Below are 14,878 nucleotides of genomic sequence, written 5' to 3'. Positions count from 1 at the left end.
ATGCAAGTGAGAGGGGCTTGAAAGGAACCACCATTCCTCTTCTGTTATCTTTATCAGAAGTGAAGTTTGTGTGACTTGGAGTGTTCCGTACACTCATATCTACACCTGTGGTAGTTCGCCAGCTAGTATTGACATCTCACTATAATAATATTAGCAAAAAGGAAATACCAGTCAAAATGTTGAATGTATTAAGAGACTTGGTTACATGTAATATCATACCTTTATTCAAAGGAGCTGTAGACGCTGTGCTCCTGTCAGTAGACTTGTTCTTTTTCTTAGTGTTGGCATCCTTATCAACAACAGACTTGGAACTTTCAAAGGGTGCATTCTTATGGTACAAACATCCAGCCACCACCCACACATCAAAGGAAAAACACCAAGTTACAACAGTCCAAATGACATAGCTCCCAATGATAAAAGCATAGAGATCTAATACAAAAAATATAGAGTTAATTGTGTTATTAACACCTAAACTTAATAGCAGAACATAATAGAATAAACAAAATTGAACATACAAATATAAATATACACCGACAGATCTATATAAATACACAATGGATGTAAATAAAGTTAAAAGAGAGATATATGTTACCGATTGAAGGTTGGTTTCAAGCTCCAAAGCTTCAGGCCTATAAACAAAAGCTTCATTAAAATCAAAACGTAAAATTTTGAAATAAATTTAAAATTGACATACATAATCAAACCAAATATTTGCTTTCTCGGCTCGATTTTAAGCTACTAAATTAAATAATACTAACAATTTCTAGCCCGATTTTTGACGGAAAACTCCTTCCCTTTCTTCAAAGCATCGTCAATGGCTTTCACCATGGCCGAAATCTAACCTTTACCAATCAATTTTACATAAATCGAAGCTTCCATCAAGATATAGATAGGGAGACGGAAGAGAGTGGAGAAAGAGAGAGACAAATCTCGATTCAGTGATTTTGTATTAGGTTTAAATTAGGTTTACAAGAAAGTAGCGGTAAGAAAGGAGACAGAGAGAGATAGAAAGAGAGAGAGGGAGAGAGGGAGAGAGAGAGAGAGCTGAAGGAGATGAAGTTCGATATTTGAGAGAGAGAATTAGGGTTTTTGAGATAGAGCGGTGGTCTGAGAGAGAGACAGCAAAGAGAGAGAGAGCTGCGAGTTTGAGAGAGAGGGAGAGTCAAGGTTTGGGGGAGAGAGGGAGAGAGATAAAGATGAAGATAGAGACAGAGATAGAGATGTATGGGTGTGTGAGTAAAGGGAGAAGGGGGAAATAATTTTTCAACTTTTTTGTTACGGGGGAAAATTTGGGTAGTCAGCGGGGGAACTGAAATATTTATTTAATCATTTTTTAGAAATGGTTATAGATAACGGTTAGCATAAATAACCAATGTTGAAGTGAAAAACATTAATTTGTTATTATTTTAAAATTGAACATAGACAACGGCTACTATGTAAAACCGATGTTAAACAGGCTTTTAACATCGCTTTTTTCTAAACCGATGTTAAACAGGCTTTTAACATCGGGTGCATTACATGCCGATGTCTAAGCACCGATGTCGTATCTACTATTTCTAGTAGTGCTGTCACGGTTCCAGTGTCTGGTGGAGAGCTTGCCAGTACAAAGCTCCAAGTAAATATGATAAAAAACATGAAAGTTGAGTCACACAATAGATCAATAATGTTGAGTTCCTTCTAATTAAAACTTCATTAGTTGTTTTTCAGAAAATCAAGTATCAGTTCTGCGAGTTTGAAGGTTGATGACTATTATTTGATATTACAAGTATCAAGTCAGTCTATCGTAATGATGTTTTTTAAACTAAATCAATGTTGTGTATAAACTCATAATCCAAGGAGAATAACTGAGTCAATAGAATCTTTCAAAAAAATTGTAGAAGAGAAAACATGAAATCGGAACCTCTGGACGGATCACATCGTTATAATGTCCCCAGTAGAATCCATGAATTGTTCAATTCTGAAAGCAGCCAATGTAAACAATATAATCACTCACTCAGGTGCTGCAGACAGATTAACAGAGATGACTAGCGAATCTTAATGTGTACCTAGCGGTGAAAACTGAGATTTAATTGCTATAGATGAGAGTTTTAATCGTCAAATATTAGTAGGATTTAGGTGATAATCAATAAATCAACCAGACCTCAACACAATTTATGAGATTAAAACATGTTTTAACAGTTTAGGATCTATGGAGCCGAATATGAAAGTTGAAGATGATGCATTAAGCCAGCGCGCCCAGGCCCAGGAGAAATTTAACCAGTCAGTAAATAACTGACAATTACTTTGCTTGACAACTTACTCCATCTAACAAACTACACAATGGTCATTGGCAAAACTTTTAGCAATATCATTTAATTTCCATACTAATTTTAATTTTCTCAGTTAGAACCCATTCTTAAAAAGAGACTGGACTGGATCGTACAATATTCATTGAGAAGTACCTTAACCAGGGCAATGTTTGCAGGAATTATAGGAACTTGGCCGCTTGCAAATCCAATGACTATGATTTGTGCTCCCCAGTTCAAGAGCCTCAGAGATTCTTTCGTCAACTTGCCTCCTACTGGATCATACAAAATATCAACTCCTTTAAGCTTTCTTGACTTTAAGAACTCCTTAATACTTGCAGTAATATTCCCTTTGTTCAAGTCCACTACATGATCAGCACCAATTGATTGCAAGAGTTGCACCTTTTCAACCCCCCTAAATTTTTAAAAAAGAAAAAAAAATCTCTGTCATAAAAGTTCATTGGTTCTGTCAAAAGCTATCGCAAATGCTCAAAAATCTTCACGAGTGAAACTAAACCAGTACCTAGCAACTGCAACGGCAACGGGGAGGAACTGGGGGGACCCAAGGGAGCCCCGGTCCCCGCCAACTGCGGAATAACCCCAAAATTTTAATATAAAATTTTAAAATTTACTATCAAAATTTTTTTTGGTCCCCCTAGATTTAAAAAAAAAATTTGAAATTGAGAATTGATTATACAAAATTTTATTGATTTTGTTAATTATTTCATTCAAAATAATATTGATTAGATGGAAATCATGGAATTTGTTCATTAATCTTAATAATTAATAAATAAACATATAAGATAAAGATAGTACAATTTGAAACAAAAAAAATGCTTAAAACTAAAGTCTACAAACAGAACATACTTGTTCAGTTGTCCTGCTCCGATCCCAAAACCCCCAATACACACTATACATACAAGTTACAAAATTATAATCCCTAATATCATCTCTCTTTATCTACTCTACCTTTGCATCTAATCCATAAATATGAGTAAGAGAAAAGAGATTACATTCTATTTTCAACCCAAGAAGAAGCAAACAACTACTTATGAAGATGAAGAACCTTCTGCCGCCTCAATTGAAGTCACTGGAGATGGAGTTGAGCCTCTGATTTTTGGTGGGATAAACAGAAACTCCGAGCAAAATCCTCAAAATCCAGAGATTGTTAATGAATGTATTGATTATGAGAACACTGATGAAATTATTGATTTCAATTCGTTAATACGTGATCCTGGTTTGCGGAAACAAATTGAGACTTATCATCCAAATAAAAAAGATTTAATTAGGAGAGCATACATTGATCTTGGCCCATATCAACCTGTGCAAGTTTATCCCTTCTGTGGTTCAGAAAATCATCCCCGTCGATTTCAAAAGAGTTGGTTTGATAAATTTTCTTGGTTAGAGTACTCCCTAGAAAAAGATGCAGCATATTGTTTTTATTATTTTCTTTTTGCTAAAAATCCATTAGGAAGGTGTGGTTTGAATACTTTTACTGTCAAGGGGTTTAACAGTTGGAGGAAAATACTATCTTGATTCCAGATATGAATGCTCCCTACTTTGATGTGCTTAAATCTCTTCGTCGACAAGGAAAACAAAAGCAAATGGTGACAATGGAACATCATTACCGAGTATAAATCTTTACAACTGCCATAGATCAACAATTATAGGAGCTAAACAATAGATTCAGTGAATAAATGACGGAGATTCTCATTTTAAGTGCATCACTAAATCCTAGGGATGGTTACAGGTCTTTCAACATAGAGAATATTTGCAAGTTAGCTGAAAAGTTTTATACAGAAGATTTTTTGGGAGATGAAAAAATCCATCTACAGTGTGAACTACAACATTATGGGTTAGATGTTCCGGTTCCACCTGATTTGAAGAATCTGTCTACTCTTGGTGATTTATATCATGGATTGGTAACCACAGGGAAAGCTGACATGTATCCATTAGTTGATAGACTATTAAGGCTTGTCTTGACTCTTCCAGCATCTACTGCAACATCTAAACGAGTTTTTTCTGCTATGAAAATTGTGAAAACAAGTCTTCGCAATCGAATGGAAGATGAATTTCTTAGGGATTATTTGATAGTGTATATTGAAAAGGAGATTGCGGAGACCATTTCTGCCGAGGAGATCATTGATTTTTTTTATTTGATCAAAGAAAGGCGTGCACATCTCAAATAAATCGGTATGTTTTCTACTTTTATTTATTTTGGTCCCCCCATGTTAGATTTCTGGTTCCGCCCCTGTGCTTGATGCCTGATGGAATGTCACTAGACCTGAGTCTTAAGTAAGATAATTAATTATGTCACCTGCTATCCCTTCTTTTGTCTGTTGTGTACTGATCAATTCTTTTCATGGGGAGAGAAGTAGAAACTGGTGGGGCCTCTTAACCGACCAAGAGCCGGCTAGCTCTTGTTGTCATGTTACTTTTCTTTTTTCTCAATAAAATTTCTTTTATGAAAACATGAAAAAAAAATTGTATTACTTCTGTTTACGGGGTAAGTTAATGTACCTTTTCTTAAGGTATTTAATACTTTATTATACTTTATTATTTATCATTTTATGTCATCGTGCTCAAATTATTGGTAGAAACCCAGATCTTATATTAAATTTATAAAAAAAATGTTCAACATTTCGTGTTATCAGGATTGAATTGACATCGAAAAATTGAATTTATAAAAAAATGCTCAAGATGATTGACGTCTTTATGAAGGGGATTAGAAGAAAAAATCAATTAATTACAAGGTGTACTAGAGATTATTGGTGAAATCTATATTCGATTTTTAAGGTTGTGTGGTCTTGATGAAGTTTACGAAATGATGTAAAGTAATATTATACCCTGAGTCTATATGTGTGGTTTCAGATTTTTAGTTCAGTACTGTAGTTATCAATAAAGTAATTTTTTTAACTTTTTCAGGTATCTTACCATAAAAGATAACTGATTTCAAGGTTTTACAAAAATTTAAGGCCTGCTCCTGTAATATATCTTGCATTTTCGAGTTTACTTGTTTTTTTGCAGCAAGAAAGAATTATGTGAAAATCTATTTAATTTGGCGGTATCATGAATCTTGCAAATTTGACATATTATAACATTGGAAGAACCTCGTGTTTGAATTCTAAAGAGGGAATCTTCGATCAACATTTTTAGCCCAATATTTGGTATTTCTCTCTATTGTGAAATGAAAAGTTCGATTTTTCTCTCCAGGTTAAAAATGGTGAAAAATGCTTGTGATACTTTTTTACGAGTTTGTCCTTGTATCTTCTATAATGTTGCATATTATAATTTTATGCTTTATGTTGAGTGTTCATTCGTATTAGTTTCCGTGTTATGTTCAACGAGAAAAATCAGAAAATTGGAAGTCGATATACACCCTTTTATATCCTCTTTAAGTAATTTTTTTATAAATAATGGTAGTCGTTACCTCTCACTAGATTTATGAGGTTTTGTTCCCCTTAAAAAGAAAAGATCACATGTTATATGTTGTGGTTCATGTGATAGTTAAATAAATACATGTATTTATAAATCTCATTTTAAATTGGTACGTAAATCATGAAATACATCTCTAAGAAAACAAAACACTTTGACTATATGGTTGAATTCGTTTAAGTATAGTATGACATGCACCTCTTTTATTATCAGACGACCCCGAATTAGACTTAGATGACTCAAACTGAATTTATGGGACATTTCCCTTTAAAAAAAAAGACTGAAACTCTTACCAGCTAATTCAAATCAACCATTGGACTGAGGAAAGGGTGCCCGTTGTCACCTTACTTGTTCACAATGGGATCGGAGTGACGTAGACCAATCTCCCTTTTGGATTCCTATAGGGTTATTGCAATTGTTACAGACTTCATTTATATAGTGGTAGTTATCTTGGGTATTCTTGTTTACTTTCACTATTTTACAAAAAATGGAATGAATTCATCTTTTTTGTTTCTCGGTTGAAAAGACATCCAATATTTTTTCTCGAAGGTCGTAGTACTATGATAACCAAGATCCAGAATATTGCAATATATATAATCGTTATCATAATAATCAGGATAACATTACATTTATGAATGATATGATTGCCCTATTTTTTCCTTACTAATATTACTACTACCTAGAAAGGCAAGCCAAAAGAACTAAGAAAGAACAAAGATTTGCTCCCGCTCATAGTTTTGCTACAAACGATACATGAGAAATCCTTTTATCGCCATTCTTCCTTTTAAATTTCTAATGACCGGTATATTTATCATTCTTTTCTCTCTAGATGAAGCAACAACCATCGGTCTGTATAACCTAAAAAAATAGATGGTTGTGACATGAAGTACTCTTGAACACCTACTACTATCCCATTCTCTTCACCTGATACCAAGCAGTTAATTCCCCACCGCCCTGCAGATCTCAATCTAACGACGGGCACCTGGAACTACACTGTTGCATCTGCCCTTCGGGCATCTGCCCTTCGGGCACGCGGATCTTTCCAATTTGCACAGCTGCAAGCCCAACTCCTCCTGCTGCTCCCAGAACAAGCAATACCTAAAACAATGTAATCAGCAGATATATAATAACAATATAACATTTAATTTGATGACTCATTTGAAGTGCAAAAAAATTATTAGCAAATATTAAGAACCATAATGAAATGATGCAAATGCAATCAGCAATATCTGTGACAGAATGTAAAGCTAGACAGGGCGGACTAAACACCTGACCAGAATGTAATCGAGCTCGATGAATTAAGGAAGAACTAGTTTATAGCCCGTGCTACGCACACGGGTATCTCAAAAATTATTTAATAAAATAAATAAATAAATTTATAATTCAAATTGAATAATATGATTATGAAAGATTAAATTATCTATATAATAAGTGTATTGCATCTACATATTATGATAAATTTATTTAAGAACTACTTTCGTTACATATGTTATTTTTATGTTATATATTTTATGAGATTATTTCTATAAATAGATCTATTAAAATTTAAACATTACTTCAAATTTGTATTAAAAACTTACCATAAGTAACAACATTCATATTTAAAATTGTATCGCAAAGTTTCTATAATTAAAATGGGTCATAATAAGTACATGGATCATGAATCTTTTATTAACTTAATATGGATACCGAACCTAAAAAATGGATAGTCCACTAGGTCAAATTAAAGTTAAAAATCATATCCGAACCAAAATATGGATACCAAACCTTAGGAAAGGGTTATTCAGCAATTTATAATATATAGATATGATGTTCCAAATGCAAGGGGAAGTGCAGCAGCTGCAACCAAATCGCACCCATCAGGTACTTGATACCTACAATGTGTTGCACAGTATTAGACCAGTTTCTACTTGATTCAAAACAGTTTAGTCTGCTGGCCTACAATTTAGTACTCAGTCAGTTCTTTCCGATTGTTTACGTCCGGAACGCATCTTAAGCTCGATACAAAGTTTAGTTATGCAGCTTATTTTTACAATTTTTTTTTCTGAATAAAAGTTGGATGTTTAAATTTTTATTCAGAAAAAAAATTGTAAAGAAAATTTACAAAACTGTACTTAATGTGTACCTTAAAATGGGTGTCGGACACTTTCTCATAAATGTAAATAATCGGAAAGGATGGATGGAGTCTCCATTTAAACTGGCCTGAAGAATGGAATGCTCTAATAGTGTAACTATCGACTTACAATTTAGTCTGGTCAACTACGATGAACTGAGCAAAAGAATCAACATCTGTGACACCACAAACACGATCACCCACTTTAAGATTACGAACATCAACTCAAATTGATTCAACCACACCTGAATAATCTGAGCCAAGCACAAATGGCAATGCTGCTTTTTCTTGATACTTGCCCTCAACTTTAAGCATAGTAGCAAAGTTGAGGGTGTTGGCTCGAACTCGAACTCGAACTGAAGTTGGTGAGCTCAATGCAGGGATAGGGTGATACTTTGAGATAGTGAGTGGGGAATCAGATGATGAGTCTGGAGGGATTGTTGGATCACCAAGATTTCTACATACTAAAGCTTCCATTAACACAAAGAGAAGAGAATAAAAGAGAGTGCTTCAGATATTCCTAAGGTTACTCAGTCAGGCTCTGTATTAACCAAAACGTGAGAATATTAAACACAGGATTAATTTATACTATCATATTTGGTGTGCTTCAAATGAGCAGACTCTAGATTGTGTTAGTTTTTAGTCTTTACTATATGTAGTTATGTGCTTTATTTGTAACCAGCTCATCACCATAGCTTTGCTGCTACTAGAATAGGTAAGTGTTAAGGAATGGTGATAAACTGATCATTGTTAGTATTGCTACTGCAAAAAATTATTGCCCAGTAGGCTATTGCGAAAAGCCGGAAACTGGTCAACAAAGGTTTGGTGCAGTTATTAAGCACTTGTCCCCTTGTGTAGGTCAATCTTAATATAGTGCAACGAGATTTAACTGTAGCTACTGCGAAGTGACAACGGAATTATATTCAAAGACTGATGCCTCGCTCATTGTTTACAAATACGAACTTGGATTTTATTACATTCCGGAATGAAAAATAAAAGATTTGAAAGAGAAACACATCTACCAGATTATAGATGGTCACTGTAATGTACATTTATTATTGACAAACAATCTTATGAATAAAATCAGATACCTCTCTCTCAGAATGGAAGATCAGTTGATATGTTCAAACTAGCACTTGGCAGATCATACCCTGAAATAAAATCATCTCCAAATATAACTGCACCAGCTGCTAATGCTCCAGCGCCCAACCCCAGTCCCAAACCAGGTCGGCCATTATGTCCGGGGGCTGCTCCAGATGGTGGCATGTTTATGTAACTGGGAGGCAAATTATGCGTTCTTGGATTGAATGTCGATATATAACCAATATTTGATGGCGGGGGTGGAGGTGGGGGAGTTCGTGGAGGTTGATAACTTGGTCCTGCAGAAGGTGGTGGTGGTCTTGGAGTTAGCTGCGGTTGATAGCTAGGTCCTGCTGATGATTGGTAGCTTGGACCTGCAGCAGAAGAACTGGAATTGTTTGTAGGAAATGGCATTGGGTGCATGTAAGGCAAATTTTCATGTGAATCATTCTCTGCTTGCTGGGACGACGGGTCTAAGGGCAACTTTGGTGAGTAAGCTTGTGCTGGTTCATATGGATTAGCCATGTTATTGCTATTTCTACGATCACGGAGTTTGAATCCTTCCCCATTACCTGCAAGAATTCAGCATATAGAGCCTCTGAGCACACATCAAGTCCCCTACAAATGCTTTTGCTAGAAAGAAAAGGGAATAATGCTACAAACAAAATTAAATAAAAATTCATAGAGAGCATGACAGATTAACATACCTGGGTAAAAATCTGATTCTTCCTCTCTCTCTGAAATTCGAATTGATACATCAACGAACCCTTGAGGTTTATTTGAATTTCTTTTCCGCAACTGAAAGCTCCCTACTTCGTCAACTGGCTTTGAAACCTCTGAATTCTTAATGTACTTGTCTAGAAATTCTTTCAAAACAATAACTGCTGTTCCCTGGAGCCTTTCTCTAAGGAAGATCGGTTCTCGGCTGTAGACTTCGACGTGGAGAGCTAGGTCATCAAAATTGGACTCCGAGCTATCAACTAATATAGAAAACTTAGTCTTCCAAATTGGATTTGCATTCCCTGATGCATCAATCTTTGTGCAGTATTTATTATCCGGATCAATCCATCCAACAGCAAACCATTGGAGCTTCCAAAGAGCTGAAGTACGCCTCAGCCCCCTTGCAGAAATCAAGCAGATTTCAACCCAGATTTTTCCCATTAACCGTAAGTTTAGGTGTTGAAAAGAACAAGACAAACCATTTTGTGTTTCAGTAAAGTTGATTAGAGATAAAAGATAAAGTGAAGATGCTTTGCATCATTTAGAAGGCTACTTTACTTTGATGCCAGGGCCATTTTTCCCTAATATAATTATATTATTGGACTTATCTTCATCTAATTTCTCATCCATTACTCATAAAGGGGGACAAGAATCTAAGTGAGTCAAAAGTTACAGCATTAAGACATGGCTGAAACGTCCATTAGGTGACGAATAATCGCAAGGACAGACCATGATTTTTTTTCCCATCTTTTATTTATCCCATTCTACTCTCCTCTTCAATCTATCAAATATTTTCTGTCCTATATAATTAAAGTGAACACACCAAATTTAAATGGACTATAGTATTAAAGTTTCAGAAGATCCCTATGTTTCTTTATAAGCTTCAGAAGAATCAATGTACCACTATTAACATGTTTATATCACGACCGAAAGGGCTCCCGATCTGGTGGCAATAAGAGTAATTTTCTACCAGCGCACTGAACCATCTGACTGGCCTGAGAAGTCGAACTGGTTCTGGTATACATCATTGTGGTGGAACCCATTATGTCATTGCCTAATCCACATGCCTCAAAGAATGGCCTGAAAATTTTATAGAATAATAATAGCTTAGGATGAAAGTTTTTCATGGCTACAGCACAGAAATCTAACATGCTGATTTATGAGATGAAGCCTCTATAAACATTATTTGAGCCATTACCATAGATTATAGACTATACCATGCTCATTCGATGACTACATCACCTGGTTTTACTATCCAATAATTGATACGGAGAAGAGTGACAGTTAATATAGACTAAGCTTCTCAAAGCAGAATTAAACGATGCACTAGGTCTTACATGATTGTAGTAGCTGTACCAGTGTTACTAATACAGACTGTACAAATTTATGATATGCTTTTACTCAGTGCTGTTACAATGCTGAATTAGGATCAACCAGGTTTAGATCTGAATTTAAGGTTTTCAATTGTATTACCATTTTATTAAAATGAATCACTTTCTGTGGAATAGAGAGAGTAGTAACTTTGTTGATGCCTTCTAAAATTTAAGAAACATATATACTGCTAGAAACTGTTTGTATACATTTCATATTTTTGAAAATAAAGTATCACCATGACAGAAAAATGGAGCAATAACAGTCACAAGACAATGTCTGATCAATTAAGAAGATACCTCTCTTCTTCAGAGCAGAGGGCAGCAATATCATATATGCCTCTGTTTGTAAGTGATCTGCCAATGGACACAAAGCGTTAGACACTTAAATCGTAGACAAAAGATCAATAAAATCACAAGAAAATAGCGACCACGACATATATGAAATACAAACTACCAGTATATAAGTAGATTATCACCAGAAAGTAATACAAACTATCTGTCAATTAGCCAAACAACAATATCACAGTGTACCTAAAAAACTATTAAGAACAGAAACTTGCCGAAACTACAACAATCACCATCTCTTATCATAAAATGGCAACAACAATTTCAAACACCCCGTAGCATAATAAAAAACTATGAAGCAAATGATCCAGACGGAGTTTAAAAATTCATATTATGAATGAAATTCCACAAACCTTACTATCTTCTGAAGAATCCTTCTACCAATTCCTCTACGTCGCAAAGTTGGAACAACCTGATAACCAAAATTTTAAAAAATAAAAATAAAATACATAACTATATCAATATACATCAGATGATAATGTTATGCATCGATTTCTCCAGACAGAGCAAATAGAATAGTTACTTAAACTAGGGGCGGGTGTGAATGAGTCAAATAATTCAAGATGTAAAACAATTGGACGGGACACAGCTCAAGCTTGAGTAGTTAGACTAATTTATTAAGCTGAACTCGAGCATCAAATTATTAAAATATCTAAAATCACCAACTCAAAGCCAATTCGAGCTTATCGAAACTTAAGCAACTCAAACACTATATAGAATCAGTTTAGATATTTTACCATAACATCATAGATAGAAGCAGTGAGACAAAAATCCGAAACAGCCCGTCCAAACCCAACCAACCGTCCATTAGCAGGCGACAAAGGCATCATTCTCCGTAACCAATCTCCACCACCTTCAAAATCTTCATTCTCCTCTGACAAATCAAACTCTGGTCTAGTAAAAACAGAAACAACAACAGTACTGTTGTCAACTGCAATGCTGAGCTTGTCAACCTCTACTGCCTCAACTCGATTATCGACATCTCGAACTGGAAAACGGTGAGGAGAATGGTTGCATTGACTGTAAAGATCTCTCAGGTGAAAAGGGTTGATATCTGATGGATTGGTGGATATGAAAACTGGAAGTGGTGGTTGTTTTGTTGTTTTTCTTTTGTAGTTGCTTAGTTTTGCAGAAATTATGGAGGGAAAGTAACTACCATGAATAACTGACATGTTTATCTGTGTGATAAATCAGTGTGTGTATTCTCTGCCACAAATCAAGAAGTGTTTATATGATCTTTGTTTGACTTGGGTCTCTGCAGGTCAATGTGTCCGAATTATAAAATTTTCATTTTTCTAGACCCGGTCTTCTCCCGTTTTTTTCAAATGAAACCAATTACAAATAATCATTGTTTAAATAAAATTAATGAAAATGACCATTCCGTAAAAAATGACTAACTTTACTTTTTCGACTACTTAAATTGACTATCTCAATATACTTTAGGAAATTTATAAAAGAATACCAAAAGCTATTTACAAAAGAGAATAGAGTTAATATCATGATATTTTCCTGAGATAATAAGAAAAACACATAAACAAATTTGTCTAAATATTTACGTAACATCGAGGTTATGTTTTTAAATTAGAAAAGTGTATATTTGGATATTTAATATAATATACACCGATGAATCATTTTCTCGTGAAAGTTTTCTAAGGTTTTGTTAATGTTGCGTATGATCGAAGTTGAATATGAGATTGCAAATATTACAGAGGAGATTACTCGAAATTGAATACGAAATTATTAAGGTTGCAAGGTTGCAAATGTTGCAGATCATATTTTTACATAGAAATGAAATAATAATTGAAATACATATTTTATTTATTTTTAGAAATTAATAATATTAGTTACGTGATTTATAATATTATATTGATAAATTGAACGCTTTATATATAAAACTTTACAAGTCATTAATTTGTTGATATATTGATAATTTTACAACATTTACATATTGTTTAATTTATTTTTTCTCATAATTAAATGTTAAAAATAATATTTAATAAAAATAGAAATTAATCATTTAAATTTCAGCAAAAAAAGATGGGCTCAACTGTTTTTAAGAATGAACTTGGGCCGAGAGTTGAAATTGGTGGGCGGGAGAAAAAAAATTGGGGAACTGGGTTGACATTTTAACAAATATAATAGGGCGGTTTTCAGACACATTTTCCACACTCTCTCCTCGCAAAAAAAAGAAACTCAACGCTCTCACTTACAATCACTCACCCTTCACACACAATCTCACTCATACTCTCTCAAGATTTGGGGTTATTCAAGGTGTTCATCTCCGGCTTCAAGATTTCAGCGTCGATTTGGCTAATTAGGGGTTTGATTACTGATAACTAGGGTTTTGATTGGGGGTTCCAGTTTGGGGCTTCTATAATTGGAGTTGAAGTAGGTCAAGTTTTGGGGGTTTCGATTGATTTGAACTAGTGCTTTCTTATTTCATCAGGTGTTATTCATAAATTGAGCTTGTACTTTTATTTCAAATTAGGGTTTCGAGTTGTGTTTATTTAAGCATATGTCTGTGTATTCAAGTATGTTTGTGTGTATGTTATTGTATTGAAGTATGCATGTGCTCATCTTCTCTCTCTCTCTCTCTCTCTCTCTCTCTCTCTCCCCCTCCCTCTCCCTCCCTCTCTCCCTCCTTCCCTCTCCCACCCTCTCTCTCTATCTCTCCTCTCCCCCCCGCTCTCTCTCTCCTTCCTATTTTTCTCTGTCTCTCTCCTTCTCTGTCTGATAGCCTGCCTGTCTCTCCCTCTCTCTCCATGTCGCTTGTAATAACCCCAATTTTTGGAAATATTTGAAACCCTGATGAATAGTAACTTTTTGCTGATGATGCTGATTGAGAAAAATTATCAAACCACACTATATAAGAGTACTGTTATGGAAATTCTGAGATCGTATTAGTATTCCATAAAGTAATTGAGTGTATGTAAAGGTCATCAGACTTCGGATTCGAACACTTTGGTTTTTCCCGAAAATCCACCAGATACCGAAAGGATTAAGTATAAGGTAACATAATTAAAATGATTTTTATTTAAGGATTATAGTAGAGGATCATTAAAGGAATATAAGATATTAATAAAAGTTCAAGGAAGCTCAAGTAATAAGATCCCAGATATGATCCCTCAAACTATTAATGAGAACGAGAGTTAAGCGAACCGTAAAAGAAATAAGCGACCAAGAGACAAGCTTGTACAAGAAGTCAAGGATTATGACATCATCAAACCACAAGGGATTGATACATGACAAGAAAGTGATGCATGATGGATGATGTCATCAAGGAGGAAGATATTTGTTCAAAATTAATTCCCATCCACATGTTTTTAACACCTAAATTACCTATATTAATTTCAACCAAGCAATTCATTTCATTTTTCAAGACAAACAAGAAGCATTCTTCATTTCTTCCCTTGCTCTCGGCCAAAACCAGAGCAACAACTTCAAACTACTATATCTCCTTCAATACTCACTCAAATATTATGTTCTATAGCTCTTTGGAAAGGTATTGAGATGTCCTACACCTCTTG

General features: G+C 34.7%; 3 protein-coding genes, 1 long non-coding RNA gene and 1 pseudogene across 5 annotated transcripts; 1 reads left to right on the top strand and 4 right to left on the bottom strand.

Moving 5' to 3' along the window:
• Positions 1 to 6: 6 nt before the first annotated feature.
• LOC141708712 (uncharacterized) lies at positions 7 to 722 on the bottom strand. Its single transcript, XR_012569596.1, has 3 exons — positions 593 to 722; positions 220 to 429; positions 7 to 139 (listed from the first exon to the last, which is right to left on the bottom strand). It is a non-coding gene; the product is annotated as an uncharacterized LOC141708712 (long non-coding RNA).
• Positions 723 to 3,982: 3,260 nt separating this feature from the next.
• LOC141703409 (uncharacterized) lies at positions 3,983 to 4,474 on the top strand. The gene has a single exon (XM_074506949.1). The coding sequence runs from the start codon at positions 3,983 to 3,985 to the stop codon at positions 4,472 to 4,474; it is 492 nt and encodes a 163-aa protein (XP_074363050.1).
• A 1,896-nt stretch (positions 4,475 to 6,370) lies between these two features.
• Positions 6,371 to 8,734, bottom strand: LOC141708710 (uncharacterized; annotated as a pseudogene).
• A 150-nt stretch (positions 8,735 to 8,884) lies between these two features.
• Positions 8,885 to 10,512, bottom strand: LOC141708707 (uncharacterized). Its single transcript, XM_074512463.1, has 2 exons — positions 9,621 to 10,512; positions 8,885 to 9,485 (listed from the first exon to the last, which is right to left on the bottom strand). Exons 1-2 carry the CDS (start codon positions 10,072 to 10,074, stop codon positions 8,932 to 8,934), a joined length of 1,008 nt encoding a protein of 335 aa, XP_074368564.1. The 5' UTR covers positions 10,075 to 10,512; the 3' UTR covers positions 8,885 to 8,931.
• On the bottom strand, positions 9,897 to 12,607 carry LOC141708709 (GCN5-related N-acetyltransferase 3, chloroplastic). 2 transcript variants are annotated; one of them, XM_074512465.1, is made up of 5 exons: positions 12,089 to 12,607; positions 11,705 to 11,763; positions 11,304 to 11,360; positions 10,535 to 10,713; positions 9,897 to 10,033 (listed from the first exon to the last, which is right to left on the bottom strand). In XM_074512465.1, exons 1-4 carry the CDS (start codon positions 12,521 to 12,523, stop codon positions 10,554 to 10,556), a joined length of 711 nt encoding a protein of 236 aa, XP_074368566.1. In that variant the 5' UTR covers positions 12,524 to 12,607; the 3' UTR covers positions 9,897 to 10,033; positions 10,535 to 10,553. The 2 variants fall into 2 exon arrangements, with proteins under 2 accessions (XP_074368566.1, XP_074368567.1); XM_074512466.1 differs by lacking the exon at positions 9,897 to 10,033 and having other exon boundaries at positions 10,461 to 10,713; positions 12,089 to 12,606.
• Between the last annotated feature and the right edge of the window lie 2,271 nt (positions 12,608 to 14,878).

This window comes from Apium graveolens, chromosome 2, assembly GCF_009905375.1.
Source record: "Apium graveolens cultivar Ventura chromosome 2, ASM990537v1, whole genome shotgun sequence".
NCBI lineage: Eukaryota > Viridiplantae > Streptophyta > Magnoliopsida > Apiales > Apiaceae > Apium > Apium graveolens.
The sequence above is the reverse complement of the archived record's forward strand: the minus strand, read 5'-3'. Positions and strand labels throughout refer to the sequence as shown.